The sequence below is a fragment of the Microtus ochrogaster genome, chromosome 2 (genome assembly GCF_000317375.1).
Source record: "Microtus ochrogaster isolate Prairie Vole_2 chromosome 2, MicOch1.0, whole genome shotgun sequence".
Lineage (NCBI taxonomy): Eukaryota > Metazoa > Chordata > Mammalia > Rodentia > Cricetidae > Microtus > Microtus ochrogaster.
In genome coordinates, this window is record NC_022010.1 from 23,221,518 (window position 1) to 23,235,900 (window position 14,383).

The 14,383-nt window shown below is 49.9% G+C and overlaps 1 protein-coding gene across 8 annotated transcripts in view; it reads left to right on the forward strand.

The window, feature by feature from the left end:
• Positions 1-14,383, forward strand: part of Gtf2ird1 (GTF2I repeat domain containing 1) — a 91,496-nt gene that overhangs the window by 66,250 nt on the left and 10,863 nt on the right. For 3 of the 8 annotated variants that reach the window (XM_026785134.1, XM_026785123.1, XM_013350735.2), the window contains exons 15-23: positions 560-649; positions 2,644-2,691; positions 3,587-3,652; positions 4,468-4,651; positions 6,509-6,558; positions 6,753-6,809; positions 8,395-8,478; positions 10,798-10,981; positions 12,409-12,437. In XM_026785134.1, the coding sequence (XP_026640935.1) occupies positions 560-649; positions 2,644-2,691; positions 3,587-3,652; positions 4,468-4,651; positions 6,509-6,558; positions 6,753-6,809; positions 8,395-8,478; positions 10,798-10,981; positions 12,409-12,437 (792 nt within the window). The remainder of the gene's footprint in view (positions 1-559; positions 650-2,643; positions 2,692-3,586; positions 3,653-4,467; positions 4,652-6,508; positions 6,559-6,752; positions 6,810-8,394; positions 8,479-10,797; positions 10,982-12,408; positions 12,438-14,383) is intronic. The other 5 variants (XM_026785132.1, XM_013350739.2, XM_026785146.1 and 2 more) reach the window with 3 other exon arrangements.

A 14,383-nucleotide genomic window follows, 5' to 3' on the forward strand; every position in this document is an offset into this window, starting at 1 on the left:
TTGCTGTGTAGGTCTGATGACCTGCGTTGGATCCCTGGGACTCACAGGATGTAATGAGAGAATAGACACCTTCTAGTTGTTCTGTGACCTCCATGTGTCTGCTATGGCATGCACGTGCCCTCCTCACACAGCCACGTACATACATACATACACACACACACACACACACACACACACACACACACACACACACGCTAGCTGGACAGTGGTGGTGCACGCCTTTAATCCCACCACTTAGGAGATAGAGGCAGGCAGATGTGTCTGTGAGGTTGAGGCCAACTTGGTCTGCAAAGTGAGTCCCAGGGCGGCCATACCTGTTACACAGAGAAGCCCTGTCTTCAAAACATAAGTAAGTAATAACTAAATACTTTGCTTTTTCAGAGCACATATGAGGGCATTAGCTCTTCTGGAGCTGGAGTTAGAGATAATTGTAAGCTACCTGATATGGGTGCTGGGAACTGAACTCAGGTCCTCTATCAGAATAATAATTGCTCTTAACCACCGAGCCATCTCCCCAGCCCCAGGAAAGTCCTTTCTGTTTTTCTTGTGTCTTATACAGATAACCTAAAGGTGTGCTCTGTTTCAAGCCTAAGACCTCACACATCCCAGGAAAACACTCTTGAACTGAGCTGCGTCCCCAGCCCTACGTGTACGTGTATTTCTTCCTTTTTATATTCTGAGATCCAAGCTGTGCAGCCAATCCTGAACTGGCCGTGTAGCCCAGGCTTGCCTCAAACTCCCAAGCCTCAGCCTCCCACGTTGCTGGGATGACAGGTGTTCTTGTTTCATTTCTTTCTTTCTTTTTTTTAATATTTATTTATTTATTATGTATACAATATTCTGTCTGTGTGTATGCCTGCAGGCCAGAAGAGGGCACCAGACCTCATTACAGATGGTTGTGAGCCACCATGTGGTTCCTGGGAATTGAACTCAGGACCTTTGGAAGAGCAGGCAATGCCCTTAACCTCTGAGCCATCTCTCCAGCCCTCTTGTTTCATTTCTTTTGTGTGATCATGGGTAGTGACAAAAGCCAACATAAGGATTTAGATGACTCCCAGTTCCCAGCTACAATCTACGGTCCAAAACTAGGGGGACGTCAAGATGGTGGAACTTGAAGCCGCATCAGTTACATCCACGGTCAAGAACCGAGAGAACAGATGCATCCACACTCCCTACTTGTTCTGCTTTCTCTGTTTTACAATTCAGGACCCAGGCCCAGGAGTGGGACCACTCTCTTTTAGTCTGGGTCTTCCTATACCATTAATTAAATATAGTCTTCCAAAGAGATGCCCACGGGCCAGTCTGATTTAGACAACCCTTTATTGAGACAGTTTTCCCAGGAGGTTCAAAATACCAAAAAAATGGAGGCTGGAGAGATGGCTCGGGGCTAACAGCACTTTTTCAACAATTAAATCTAACCCTCACCCGCTGATGTGTATCTCCATAGATTTTGAGACAGCTTCTTGCTACATGACCCAGGCTATAATTCACAGTCCTCCTGTCTCAGCCTCCCTGTGCTGAAATTAAACCACAATGCACAGCCTTTTTAACGTGTGTGTGTGTGTGTGTGTGTGCGCGCGTGCGCGCGCATGTCTTTGCTTTATGGACATTTTGTAAATGTATTTTTTTTGGTGCTGGGAATGGAACCCAGGGCCCAGTGCGTGCCTGGAAAGTGTGATATGCTGAGCTGTGCCCCAGGCCTTGGTGTCTCTCAGACTGGCCTCAAACTCCCAAGCCTCCACCCTCAGACTCTGCATTGCTAAGATCACAGGTGCGAGCCTCCCTACACTGGTTTGTTGATCTCTGATTTCATACTTTCCTAATCTTCCACGTCCTCCTCAGTGTCTAGAATAGAATGGTTGGGGCCAGTCCCTGGACAGGGTCCATATATCATGATTGACGCTTTGCGTTTGAATGGCATGCGTTGTCCTGATCCCATCTGGGGGTGTTGTGCTCTGTCTCAGAGTTGAGACTGCCTAGCCTGGTTTTCATTCCTCTAGTTGATGTCATACCTATAATACCTTCCTGTAGCCAAGCGGTGGTGGCGCATGCCTTTAATCCCAGTACTCAGGAGGCAGAGGCAGGCGGATCTCTGGGAGTTCGAGGCCAGCCTGGTCTACAAAAGCTAGTTCCGGGACAGTCACCAAAGCTACAGAGAAACCCTATCTCAAAAAAAAAAAAAAATACCTTCCTGTCCTTCTACATCCTCCTCAGTGTCTAGAATAGAATGGCTGGGGCCGGTCCCTGGACGGGGTCCATATATCAGGATTGACGCTTTGTGTTTGAATGGCGTGGTTTGTCCCAATCCCATCTGGAGGTGTTCTACTTTGCCTCAGAGTTGAGGTTGTCTATCCTGGTTTTCCTTCCTCTAGTTGAGCTCTCTGGGCAGTATGGGGTCCAGGAGATGATGAACATGCCTTGTGTTGTTGTCATTGTTTGGTTGGTTGGTTTAATTTTGGTTTTTTGAGACTTTGTTTCTCTGCCTAACAGCTCTGGCTGTCCTTGAACTCGCTCTGTGGACCAGGCTGGTCTCAAACTCACTGAGATCCTCCTGTCTCTGCCTCCAGAGTGCTAAGATTAAAGGTGTGCACCACCACCGCCCAGCACAAATGTGGTTTCTTAACATCCTCTCTTTTCTCCTAGACAAAGGTCCCAGTGAGGAGCCATGGCCAGAAGAGAGGCCGGCAGAAGGTGAGACCCTGTCTGTCTTCCATAATTCCTTCTCCATGTCCACTCAATCCCTACGAGCAATTTCTCCTCCACTCCATCCTCTCCCTCCAACACCCTGCATTTGGGCTGGGAGTCCTGTGTGAGTTATACCAGTTCTAGACTATGCCAGAACTGGCAGGCATCTGTCAGAATAAAGTTGAAGCTTTGGTTTACACACATAGCCAGTTGCTTTCCATGAATGATTCTCAGCTTAATTGTGCCCCTCATTTTCCTGGGCTAGATTTTAGACTTGACTATATAAAGCTGGCTTTCTGTATAGAAGATTTTGTGAGAAAATCTGCTTTTTCTCTCTCTGCTAAGAACAAGGTAGGATGGGTAGATAGAAAGACCAAGGTAAGAGTATGATCTTATCAATAGTGTCTGCCCCTATATTAAAAAAGCCCCACAGCAAAGGAGATGAATGCCACTTGGTAGAACCCAGCTTGATGTCAACAGGATGCCTGTTAGGAAATATTTACTGCGCCCCCTGGTGGTAGTGTGTGCAAATTACAGGCATACTTTGCAGGATCCCTGTAAACTATTAGGAAATGTTTACTGTGCCCCCTGGTGGTAGTGTGTGCAAATCACAGGCTTACTTTGCACCCACTAACTAGTTAGGTCTCTCATTGAGCTGATCTAGAAGTGATGCTTCCCGAGAACAACCACAGAACCTTCTAGATCTCCGTGTGGCACATTTCACAATCATGTATGCAAAATCCAGGAATTAAGGGCTTGGGTAGAGCTGCCATTTCCTTCTCCTTTCCAAAGTTTCCCCACGAGGTAATTCCTAATACCTATCTCCAGAGCTGGGAGTGTGAGTTAAGGAGCAGGAACTTTCTACACCCAGGAAACTCAGCACACTGCCTTTGCCTTCCAGAAAGTCCTGGTGATGTGATCCGGCCCTTGCGGAAGCAGGTGGAGATGCTGTTCAACACTAAATATGGTGAGTAGGGAAAGGGACAGGCCTTCAGGACAAAGACAGAGTTGGGACCCATCTTCAGGATGGGAACACTTGAGTCCATATAGCTCACCCATGGCAACAGCCTCCAGCAGAGAATCCCATCCCATTGGCCTGTTGGTCCACAGACCTTTCCTCGAGATCATTCCCTGGCTCATGCTTTCAGTGTGGCTTGGTAATAAAGTGCTTGTTTAGCACTTATGATGCCCTGGGTTCCATCTACAGCTCTACAATAAAACAACAAAGTCCAGGCGAGAGCAAGATTGAAGAGGCCTCTTCTCTCTAGCTCCTTGAGTTTGCCAGGGGCTGGCTTTTCTCACACACTCTTGCCTCCCTTCCCCACAGTCCTCGTATCTTAAGACCCATTTTACAAATCAGGAAATATGAAACCTGCTGCGGTGGTGAGGCTAGCTCGGGGCACCAGGCTAGCTCAGGGGACGAGAGCCTCAGATAAGGCTAGTCCTAGATCTGGCATGCTGTGGGGCTGTTTTTGCAGGTGGGGAGGGGAATGAGGGACCCACAATCCTAGCCCAGCAATACTCTGTGGTTTCTGTACTATGCAGGCCTGAGTGAATAGTGGTCTTGGGGTTCAGGTTCCCAGGCTGTATGCCTGCAGACAAGTCCCCTCCCCTGGAGACTTGCCTCCTACCTACAGGCTAGGTGTGCTTTTCTCCCCTCTGGCAAGTTTATGGGGTTCAGCTGAATGCCGCCTCCAATGTCCTGCCGCCTACAATTCCCACAGATGGGTGGGGACAGGAGTTGAGGCTCCAGGTGGCCTTACAGCAGCCATGTCTTTGCAGCCAAAGCCATCGGTACCTCGGAGCCAGTGAAGGTACCCTACTCCAAGTTCCTGATGCACCCCAAGGAGCTGTTCGTACTGGGTCTTCCTGAAGGCATCTCTCTTCGCAGACCCAACTGCTTTGGAATTGCCAAGCTTCGGAAGATTCTGGAAGCCAGCAACAGCATTCAGTTTGTCATCAAGAGGTAAGGTCTGATCCTGGTGTGGTGGCAGGTTGCAGGCTAGCCAAGGCTGCACAGTGAGATGCCGTCTCAAGAAAGAAAAGAGTGTAGGTTTGTGGGTGGGTGCAGAGAGATGAAATTAAGTTAAAAATAAATAGGAAAAAAAGGGGGGGGGGCTGGCTAGACCCATGAAGGACACCATCAGAACTGCCCACCACTAAACTGGCACCTTCTTGTTGTTCAGATTCCAAAATCTTTTGTTTTCATTTTATTTTATTTTATTTTTTTGGTTTGTTTTCTTTTTGTTTTGCTTTTTGAGATGGGGTTTCTCTGTATAACAGTCCTACCTCTCCTGGAACTTTCTCTGTAGACCAGTCTGGCCTCAAACTCATAGAAATCTTCCTGCTTCTGCCTCCTGAGCTCTGGGATTAAAGAAAGGCATGTGCCATCACTGCCCAACTATTCTTTACTTTATATACTTTGTTTTTTATTTTTAAGTGTATTTGGGTTTTGATTTTGTTGTTGTTGTTTTGGGGGTTTGTTTTATTTCATTTTTAAGACAGGATCTTACTTGCTAGTTGAGGCTACTCTAGAACTCATTGGATAGCCCAGGCTGGCCCAGTTGATCTTCCTACCTCAGTCTCCCAAGTGCTCTGGAATTACCACCATGCCCTACCGATTCTAGACTAAATTAGAGCTGGGTTTGACAGTTTGTAACTATAGAGCAGCACTTGGGAGGCCAAGGCAGGATGATATAGACCAGTGGTTCTTCACCGTCCTAACTCTGCGACCCTTAGTACAGTTCCTCATGTTGTGGTGACCCCCAACCACAAAATTATTTTCTTTGCTACTTCATAACTGTGGTGTGTGCTACTGTTAGAAACGGTTGTAATGAAAATATCTGTGTTTTCCAGTCTTCTTGGGTGACCCCCTGTGAAAGGGTCGTTTCACTCACACACCACACACTCAAGGGGTCTTGACCCACAGGTTGAGAACCACTGATGTAGAGTTTAGACTGTGTCACAGTACTTCATCTTAACAAAAACAAAACAAGAGAAACACTTTAGAGGAGGCTCAGTCAGTAACGTGCGTACTGTGCAAGCCTGAGGACCTGAGTTCAATCCCCAGGACCCAACTAGTACAAAAAAAACAAAAAAAGAAGAAGAAGATGAACCAGACAAGGTGTTGCAAACCTGTAACCCCCACTGCTGAGTAAGCAGAGATAGGAGGATCCCTGGGTTGCTGCTTAGCCAATGTGACCACATATGTAGGTTACAGGCTCAGGGAGAGACCCTGTCTCAAAATATAAGGTGGAGCGATGGAGATGGCTCAGTGGTTAAGAATGCTAGCAATGCTCTTGAAGGGACCTGAGTTTAGTTCCTGGTGTCCTGGTTGGGCAACTCATAACCATCTGTAACCCAGGCTTCAGTGGCTTTACACACACACACACACAATTAAAAAATAAAACCTTACCCAAAAAAAATGTGGAAAGCAATTAAGGAAGATACCAGTTGTTCACCTCTGGGCCTCTCCATTGCATCTGCACACATGTGTGTGTGTGCAAACATCATTTCCCCGGCAGTCATTCACCCACACATAGAGGCTGTGCGTTTCAATGCTAGGCAGTAGGGATTGGGTGATGTCCACAGCAGAGGGCATTTGCCAGTCCCGGACTTGGGAAGAACCTCAGAGCTCAGAGCTCAGAGCTCTCGACAGCTCCTGTCAACCAGGATGGCTATCCCGGTGTGGCAAGGACCTTAATGCTTTGTTGACCAGGGCTAGGGAAGCCCATTGCACAGATCTGTGCATGGAAGCTCAGGGGCTGAACAGCCCTAGGCTGCTTGGACAAACCTCATTGATGGCACCGGTTATGTTTTTTAGACCTGAACTGCTCACTGATGGTGTCAAAGAGCCTGTAACCGAGACTCAAGGTACCTGGGCGTGGGTGAGACACAGGTGGGCGCGGGAGGGCACCGAGTCTCTGCCATACCCCGTCCTGATGCCCCTGTCCTATCCCCCACCTTAGGCGTTTCCCCACTGCCCCTGTCGGGTTTGCCCCCTCGATGCCACCCGAGACCCCAGGTGCTCCCTCCTCACCTGCCTTCTCTCCCCACCCCACCCCCAGAGAGGGACTCCTGGGACCGTCTTGTGGACGAGACCCCGAAGAGACAGGGCCTTCAAGGTAAGTTTAGGCCCGTGCTAATTTAGGCATTCCAGGGTCGTGACTTTGGGAGGATTTAGCGTGGGGGTGACAGTGGATGTGGGAAGAGGTTGGACCTCACTCTTGGTCTCTTGGGTACTCAACTAGCCTGGTGTGTCTGAGTTAGAGTGTGGCTGTCAGGAGGGGGGCACCCAGACACAGGACTCCGGAGATGGCCTCGCTATCCGGGTAGTAGCCATCTGCCCTTCTGTTGTTATTCATCAACTCAGCTCTTTTGAAACTAAAGGAGTGGACGGTATCCAGGGAGAGCCAGAGAGGCAGGCAGGAAGGCAAGCAGTGGGGATATAGGGAACTGTTAAAGGAGGGCTTGCAACTGGCCCAGCGGGAGGCTCCTGGCACCCTTCAGTGTGAAGCCAACCAGCATCCCTGCTATCAATAGGGATACAGCTGAGAACTTAACACATCCTACAGTTTAGAGGACTAGTGGGCGTGGCCAGTGTGAGTCCCAGGGTGACGTCACCAGGTGACTCCTCATAGTCGCCATACTTCTGAGGAGTTTAGAAAGGCAGCAGTGGCCAACGCTGGAGTTAGGAGAACCCAGAGAGGACCGGTCGCTGGTCACCTTGGTGCCTCGCTCTTCCTAGGCAGCTGGAACGGCGAGGGGAGCTTATGTATTTTACCTCACCTATGCTGCCAGGACTGTGTCAGAGGTCATTTCCTCCTTCCCCTGCCATCCATACCCTTCCTCTCTTAAGGCCAGGCCAGGATGTAGCCTCCCTGAGGTCAAAGGTGCAGTCTTGATATGCTGGTACATGGGGGTCCTTAATCAACACTACCTAAAGAATGGTGGTCCTTGTCTAGAGGCCTTCCCACCCTGTAAGGGGCTGGGGTGTGTCTCAGTGGTAGAGCCCCTGCCTAGAATCCCCCAGTGAGGGTCTGGGTGTGGCTCAGTGGTAGAGCCCCTGCCTAGAATCCCCCAGTGAGGGGCTGGGGTGTGACTCAGTGGTAGAGCCTCTGCCTAGAATTCCCCAGTGAGGGGCTGGGGTGTGACTTAGTGGTAGAGCACCTGCCTAGAATTCCCCAGTGAGGGGCTGGGGTGTGGCTCAGTGGTAGAGCCTCTGCCTAGAATTCCCCAGTGAGGGGCTAATAGCATGTCTCAGTGGGAGAGCATTTCTGTATTTTCTGTAAGGCACTGGGCTCTGTCCTCCTATGTGCCGCCAAATAGTAAACAGCCCTGGGTGGATACTCCCGTTCTAGTCCTCTGCCTCCCTGTGAGCTTTTTGAAGCCCTCTCTCCAGCTCCCACCCAGCTGAGGACACAGACTTCCAGGCTTATTTATTAGTTTGTCGGTTTTCAAATGTCAACAATTAACTTAATTTCATCTCATTGCTGTTGGCGCAACAGTGTGAGTCCTTCCAGGAAAAAACAAAACAAAACGCACACAGTCTCTTGGAGACGGGTTCTCAAGGACTCTGAGGAGCCCACTCCAAAGACCTGCTAATTGCCAGAGAAGGAGTTCACCGTAATTAGGAAATCGTGTTCCTGTAAAAGTCACCAAGTGCCTTTTAATGTAACAACCTCTGTCCGTAATTTACTCACTTTGCAGAAAATTACGACACCAGACTCTCGCGGATCGACATCGCCAACACGCTTAGGGAACAAGTCCAAGACCTGTTTAACAAGAAATATGGTAAGTTACAGGCAGGGGTCAGGTAGGAGAAGTGGGCAGCTTCCTGCCTGTGGCCAACTTCACATGTGGCAAAGAGGTTGGTCTATGGCTTGGGTATTTCTTCTCCTTTTTGTTAAAAAAATTGATTGGTCTACCAGAGCTAGTTCCAGGACAGGTTCCAAAACCACAGAGAAACCCTGTCTCAAAAAAAAAAAAAAAAAAAAAAAAAAAAAAAGATTGGTTGATTGATGATTGAGTGAGTGTACGGGTATTTGGGTGTGCACGTACCCCAGGACAAACGTGGTAATCAGACTCACAGGAATTGGTTGTTTCATTCGACCATGTGGGGCCGTGGGCATCAACTCAGTCTTCCAGGTCTGGGGCAGCCACCCGTGCACACTGAGTTGTCTGACCAGCCCTTATGTATTTCTTGAGCATCCGCTCCTTGCCAAGCGCTGGGGACGTGGCGTCACAGAAACCAGACACATTGTAGAAGGTGTGGGTGGTGTACACCTGCAATCTCGTCACTTGGGAAGTGGAAGCAGGAGGATTGCTGTGTGTTTCACATCAGCAGGAACTACAGGGTACGGGTTTTGTTGAGAGACAGAGAGAGTGGGGTGCCAGTGCTCACTGGTGAGCTGGCTTCCAGGGCAAAGGTGTTGGCTGCCAGCCTGACACCGGAGCTTGGTTCCTAGAACCCACATAGTGAAGGGAGAGAACCAGTAACTGCAAGCTGCCCTCTTGCCTCCACCGTGTGCGCCATGGGGTGGGCACACGGGTGCTCACGCATACGTACACGCATAAGTAAATAAAATGTATTTGAATTATTTTAATAGAGACTGGGGTGTGGCTCAGTTTGTAGGCTACTTACTGTTTGTGAAGCCCTTGGTTCAGTCCATAGCATCACATGATCTGGCGTGATGGAAAACACTCAGGAGGTGGAGGCAGGAGGATCAGAAGTTCAAGGTCATCCCCAGCTACGTTGCACGTTAAAGTCAGCCTGAGTTGTATCAGACCCTGTCTCAAAACAAACAAACCAAAAAAAAACCTCTAAAAAGCGATGGTGGGTATGGAGAGATGGCTCTTTTTGGTTGGTTGGTTTTGTTTTTTGAGACAGGGTTTCTCCTTGTAACAGCTTTGACTGTCCTAGAACTCTATCAGTAGATCAGGCCTTTAATCCTAGCCTTTGGGAGGCAGAAGCTGATGGACCTCTGTTTGAGGCTATCCTGGTCTACATAGGGAGTCGCAGGCCAGCTAAGGCTACTTAATAAGACTCTGTCTCAAAAGAAATTGCGGGAAAGAAAGAAGGGAAGGGGCCTGAGACAAGGTACACGGCGGATCTGGTATTTCTGGTCTCCGGATAGCACCCTGTCTGGCTTTGTCTCCCTGCCTCACTGCTGGGTGGAGCCTGCCCGTTCACTCCGTGTGGGTCCGGACTCTGACTCCGAGTACCCCATTCTGTGGGGAAGCAGATGCTTCAGGGCTCCTATCCTGGAGGCAGGTGCGCGGTGCAGCCTAGAGTCTGAGAGATACTAAGCCCTGCCCTGGCCGGCACTTGGACCCACACCTTACTGCTCTGCCCTCGAAGCCTACCCAGCCTGGATTCACACCGGAAACTCCCTGCCCCACACAGATAATCAATCTCCAGTGCTAGCCGTGTACACCTCCACCAGCAACAGTTCTCAACCCGTGGGCCACAACCCCTTTGAGAATTTCATATCAGATCTCCTGCATATCAGATATTTTACACTCCAGTTCATAACAGTAGCAAAATTACAATTACAAAGTCGTGTTTTAGTTAGAGTTTCCTGTTGCTGTGAAGAGACCCCATGACCACAGCAATGCTTATCAAGAAAACATTTAATTGAGGGTGGCTCGCTTCCGGTTTCAGAGGATCCGCCCGTTATAATCATGGAGGGGAGCATGGCAGTGTGCGGGCAGATGTGGGGCTGGAGCTGAGAGTCCTACATTCTTGACTCAGGTGATAGGGAGCCGACTGACGTCACACTGAACGATGCTTGAGAAAAAGACCTCAAAGCCTGCTCCCACGGTGACACCTTTCCTCCAACAAGGCCACACCTCCTGATAGTGATGCTCCCTTTGGGGGCCTTTTTTTTTTTCAAACCACTACAAGTAGCAGTGAAATAATTGTATGGTTGGGGTCACCACAACAGGAGGAACTGAATTAAAGGGTCGCAGCATCAGGAAGGTTGAGAATCACTGGTCTGGAGTCTTCTGCAAAGGGCCCCGTGACCCTGGGGGAGACCCTGGTGTACTTAGACCACACACCCTGTTCCCAGGCTTCCTCCTAGCTGAGACAACTGTCCTTCTTGTATCCAGGTGAAGCTTTGGGCATCAAATACCCAGTGCAAGTACCCTACAAACGAATCAAAAGCAATCCAGGCTCGGTAATCATCGAAGGTCTGCCTCCCGGGATCCCGTTCCGCAAGCCCTGCACCTTTGGCTCCCAGAACCTGGAAAGGATCCTCGCCGTGGCTGACAAGATCAAGTTCACAGTCACCAGGTACTTGGATGAGGAAGGGGAAGAGTTGAGACTGGACTGGCGCTGGGATGGGGACCCACTTCCGCAATAGGGGTGTGTCTTAGTTGGGGTTTACTATTGCTGTGACGAGACACCATGACCACGGCAACTCTTAAAAAAGAAAACATTTAATTGGGGCGGCTCACTTACAGATTCAGAGGTACCATTATCATCATGGTAGCAAGCATGGCAGCGTGCAGGTAGATGTGGTACTGGAGAGGTAGCTGAGAATCCCACAGAGCCCTTGCAGGCAACAGGAAGTCGACTGAAACACAGAGTGAAGCTTAAGCAGGAGACCTCGAAGCCCGCCTCCACAGTGACACACTTCTTCCACCAAAGCCACACCTGCACCAACAAAACCACACCTCCCAATAGTGCCACCCCCTTTGGGGCCCATTTCTTTCAGACTGCCACCACAGGGCATTAGGGAGGGGCTGCAGACCAGACAGGGCTCAGGAGTCTCCACGCAGCGACCAACCCCCCTTCTAACTGTATGCACTGCAGCCCCATAGGCATACCCAGCCCCCTGAGAAAGCAAAAATTATGTGTACACACATGACCTGGGCATCTTGTTGAAATGTTGGCTTCTGGAGCTCGGGAGCTAGTGTAGTGGGGAGGTGTTTACCTAATAAGCATGAGGGCCTAAGTGGGAACCTCAGCCTCCATGTAAAGATGTGGGCATGCCGGCTTGCATCTATAACCCCAGCACTGGCGTATTCACGAAAGAGATGAGAAGGTCTCAGGGGTCTGCTTGCTGACCAGTCTAGCCAGGTGGGAAACCTTTCCTTAAATAAAAATAGAAAAAAGAAAGGGAAAAAAAACCAAGATGTAAAATGATTGAGGAAGACGCTTGAAGTTCCTCTCTGGCATGCACACGCGCACACACACACACACACACACACACACACACACACACACAGACAGGCAAAAGTACCTGCCATGCCCTACCTCATACATACAAATGGTACCGATTCCAAATCGTGCTTCTCATCCCAGCACTCAGGAAGTGGAGCCAGGAAGATTATCAGTTAGCTCCAGTTATATGAGACCCTTTCTCAGGAAAGAAAACAGCAATGGGGTGGGGCTTGTTTGGTTTCTGCGTTGTCCAGCGCGCATGAAGCCCTCCCTGGCTTTCTTCCCCAGTACCACATAGACCCGGCACTCAGGAAGTAGAGACAAGAGGATCAGAAGTTCTGGGCCATCCTTGGCTACAACAAAGGGAGTTCAAGACTAGCCTGGGCTACAAGTGATCTGCTCTGAAAGAATCAAACATTAAATGCTGATTATATGTGAAATGGGCCCTAAGCATTTGTTACCAATTCCTTGGGAAGCTGATGTCATCATGTACCTGGTGGCAGTCATGTCCCTGTTGCCCTTCCTCTGAAACCCCACTTCTGTTTCCCTTCCAGGCCATTCCAAGGACTCATCCCAAAGCCTGGTAAGTGGTATTCTGTGTGTTTGCCCACACAGTTAATGGGGCACAACTGCCTGGCTCAGGAGCCACACCCGGGATCCTAACACTGAAGCCACGGCCACAGGCTTCACCCAGTCAGAGGTTGCAGGCCCCTCGAACTCTTAAGTGGCCTGGCTAACTCAGTACATGGAGGAAATTGGAGGCAAATGTATGGGTGTTGTCCACAGGGTGTGGGGGCTTGGTGGTGAGATGTGAGGGGTTGGGGGGCCGGGAAGATCACGTAGTCTATAAGCACTGACTGCACAAGCACACGGTCTGATCCTGATCCCGGAGACCCACGGAAATGGCATATAATGACAGTTCCTTGTGATCCCTGTGCCAGGGCATGGACAAAGGCAGATTGCTGAGGCTCACCAACCAGCCTGCCTGGTCTGTTGAGAAAGCTCCCAGGCCCATGAAAGACCAACTCAAAAGAACAAAGGAAAAAGCTGAGCATAGGGCTGCAACCTTTAACCCCAGCATCAGAAAGGCAGAAGCAGGTGGATCTCCTGGATCAAGGACAGGCTGGTTTACAGAGTGAGTTCCAGGACAGCCAGGGCTACACAGAGAAACCCTGTCTCAAAAGAAAATAAAAGAAAAGAAAAAAGAAAAGACTATGGATTCCCCGGTGAGGGGCTGGGGTGTGGCTCAGTGGTAGAGCACCTGCCTAGAATCCCCCAGTGAGGGGCTGGGGTGTGACTCAGTGATAGAGCACCTGCCTAGAATCCCACAGTGAGGGGCTGGGGTGTGACTCAGTGATAGAGCACCTGCCTAGAATCTCACAGTGAGGTACTGGGCCAAGGATAAGTCAAGCTTGCTAAGATGACATGTATGTATTTCACCATGCCTAGTTTATGTGCTTCTGGGGCTGGAACCAGGGCCTCATGCATGTTAGGCAAGAACCTATCAACTTTGCTATATTCCTACCCACCAAGACCCTATCTTAAAAAGAACTTTAAAACAAACAGAAAAGCTCCTGACCCTATCGTACCCTCTACAGCAGCTCCCTGGGTGGGCTCTAGGATCCTGTACCCACAATGGAGAGAGCCCTGGGTGTGCCCAGAGGCTGAGCCAGAGCTGGCAGTCAGCCCACCGGGGGGGGGGGGGCAGGGGGGAGGCTGAGTGCTTCCTTAGGAGGGCAGCTGGGCACATGTGAACACAGAGGGCTGCCTCTCCACCAGTGGGAGGTCCAGAAAGTCCCTTCCTTGGGGCTGACCAACCCCATTCTTCCTGGCTCCATAGCAAGCTACCACCCCCTCCCATCCTAACTCCTACGTTCATTTGTGAATGCAGGCCTCTTGGCTCCAGACTGATGATAGCCTGGTCAGACCCTAGCCAATGGCCAGCCCTGACACAAGTGACTGTCTGAGCTGATGTCACTGCCAAGTGGCACTGGTCCTGTTCTTCAGAAGTGTGGCCTAGAAACCCAGTGAACGTATCTGTCAGACAACCCACTATAGCCCCCAGGTCTCCGCCTGCCCTCCGTACCCTGCTTTTTTTGGAACAGGTCTTCATATGTATCCCACACTGGCCCCAAATTTGGGATCCTCCTGCCTCAGCCTCCAGAGTGTTGAGATTATAGTTGTGTGCCACCACTTCCCACAGGAAAAAACAGTCTCAGAGAGGTCAAGAAAATTTCTCGGAGTCACAGAGCATTCTCATAGCCTGGCTGTGATTTGGAAGGAGGTCTTACCCACTTTTTGCTGGGTCCAGGTTGAACTTGTGACCCTGCCCACTACCAAGCCTTCTAAGTGTCTCTTTGTCGCCCCCTCATGGCCACTATGTGCAATGACATGGGTCCTGCCTAACAATCTTAAATTCCCAGTTTGAAATTGGTTTACTTTTGGGGTTTGTTTTTTGGATTTTGTGTGTGTGTGTGTGTGTGTGTGTGTGTGTGTGTGTGTGTGTGTGTGTGTGTGTGTGTGTAAGTA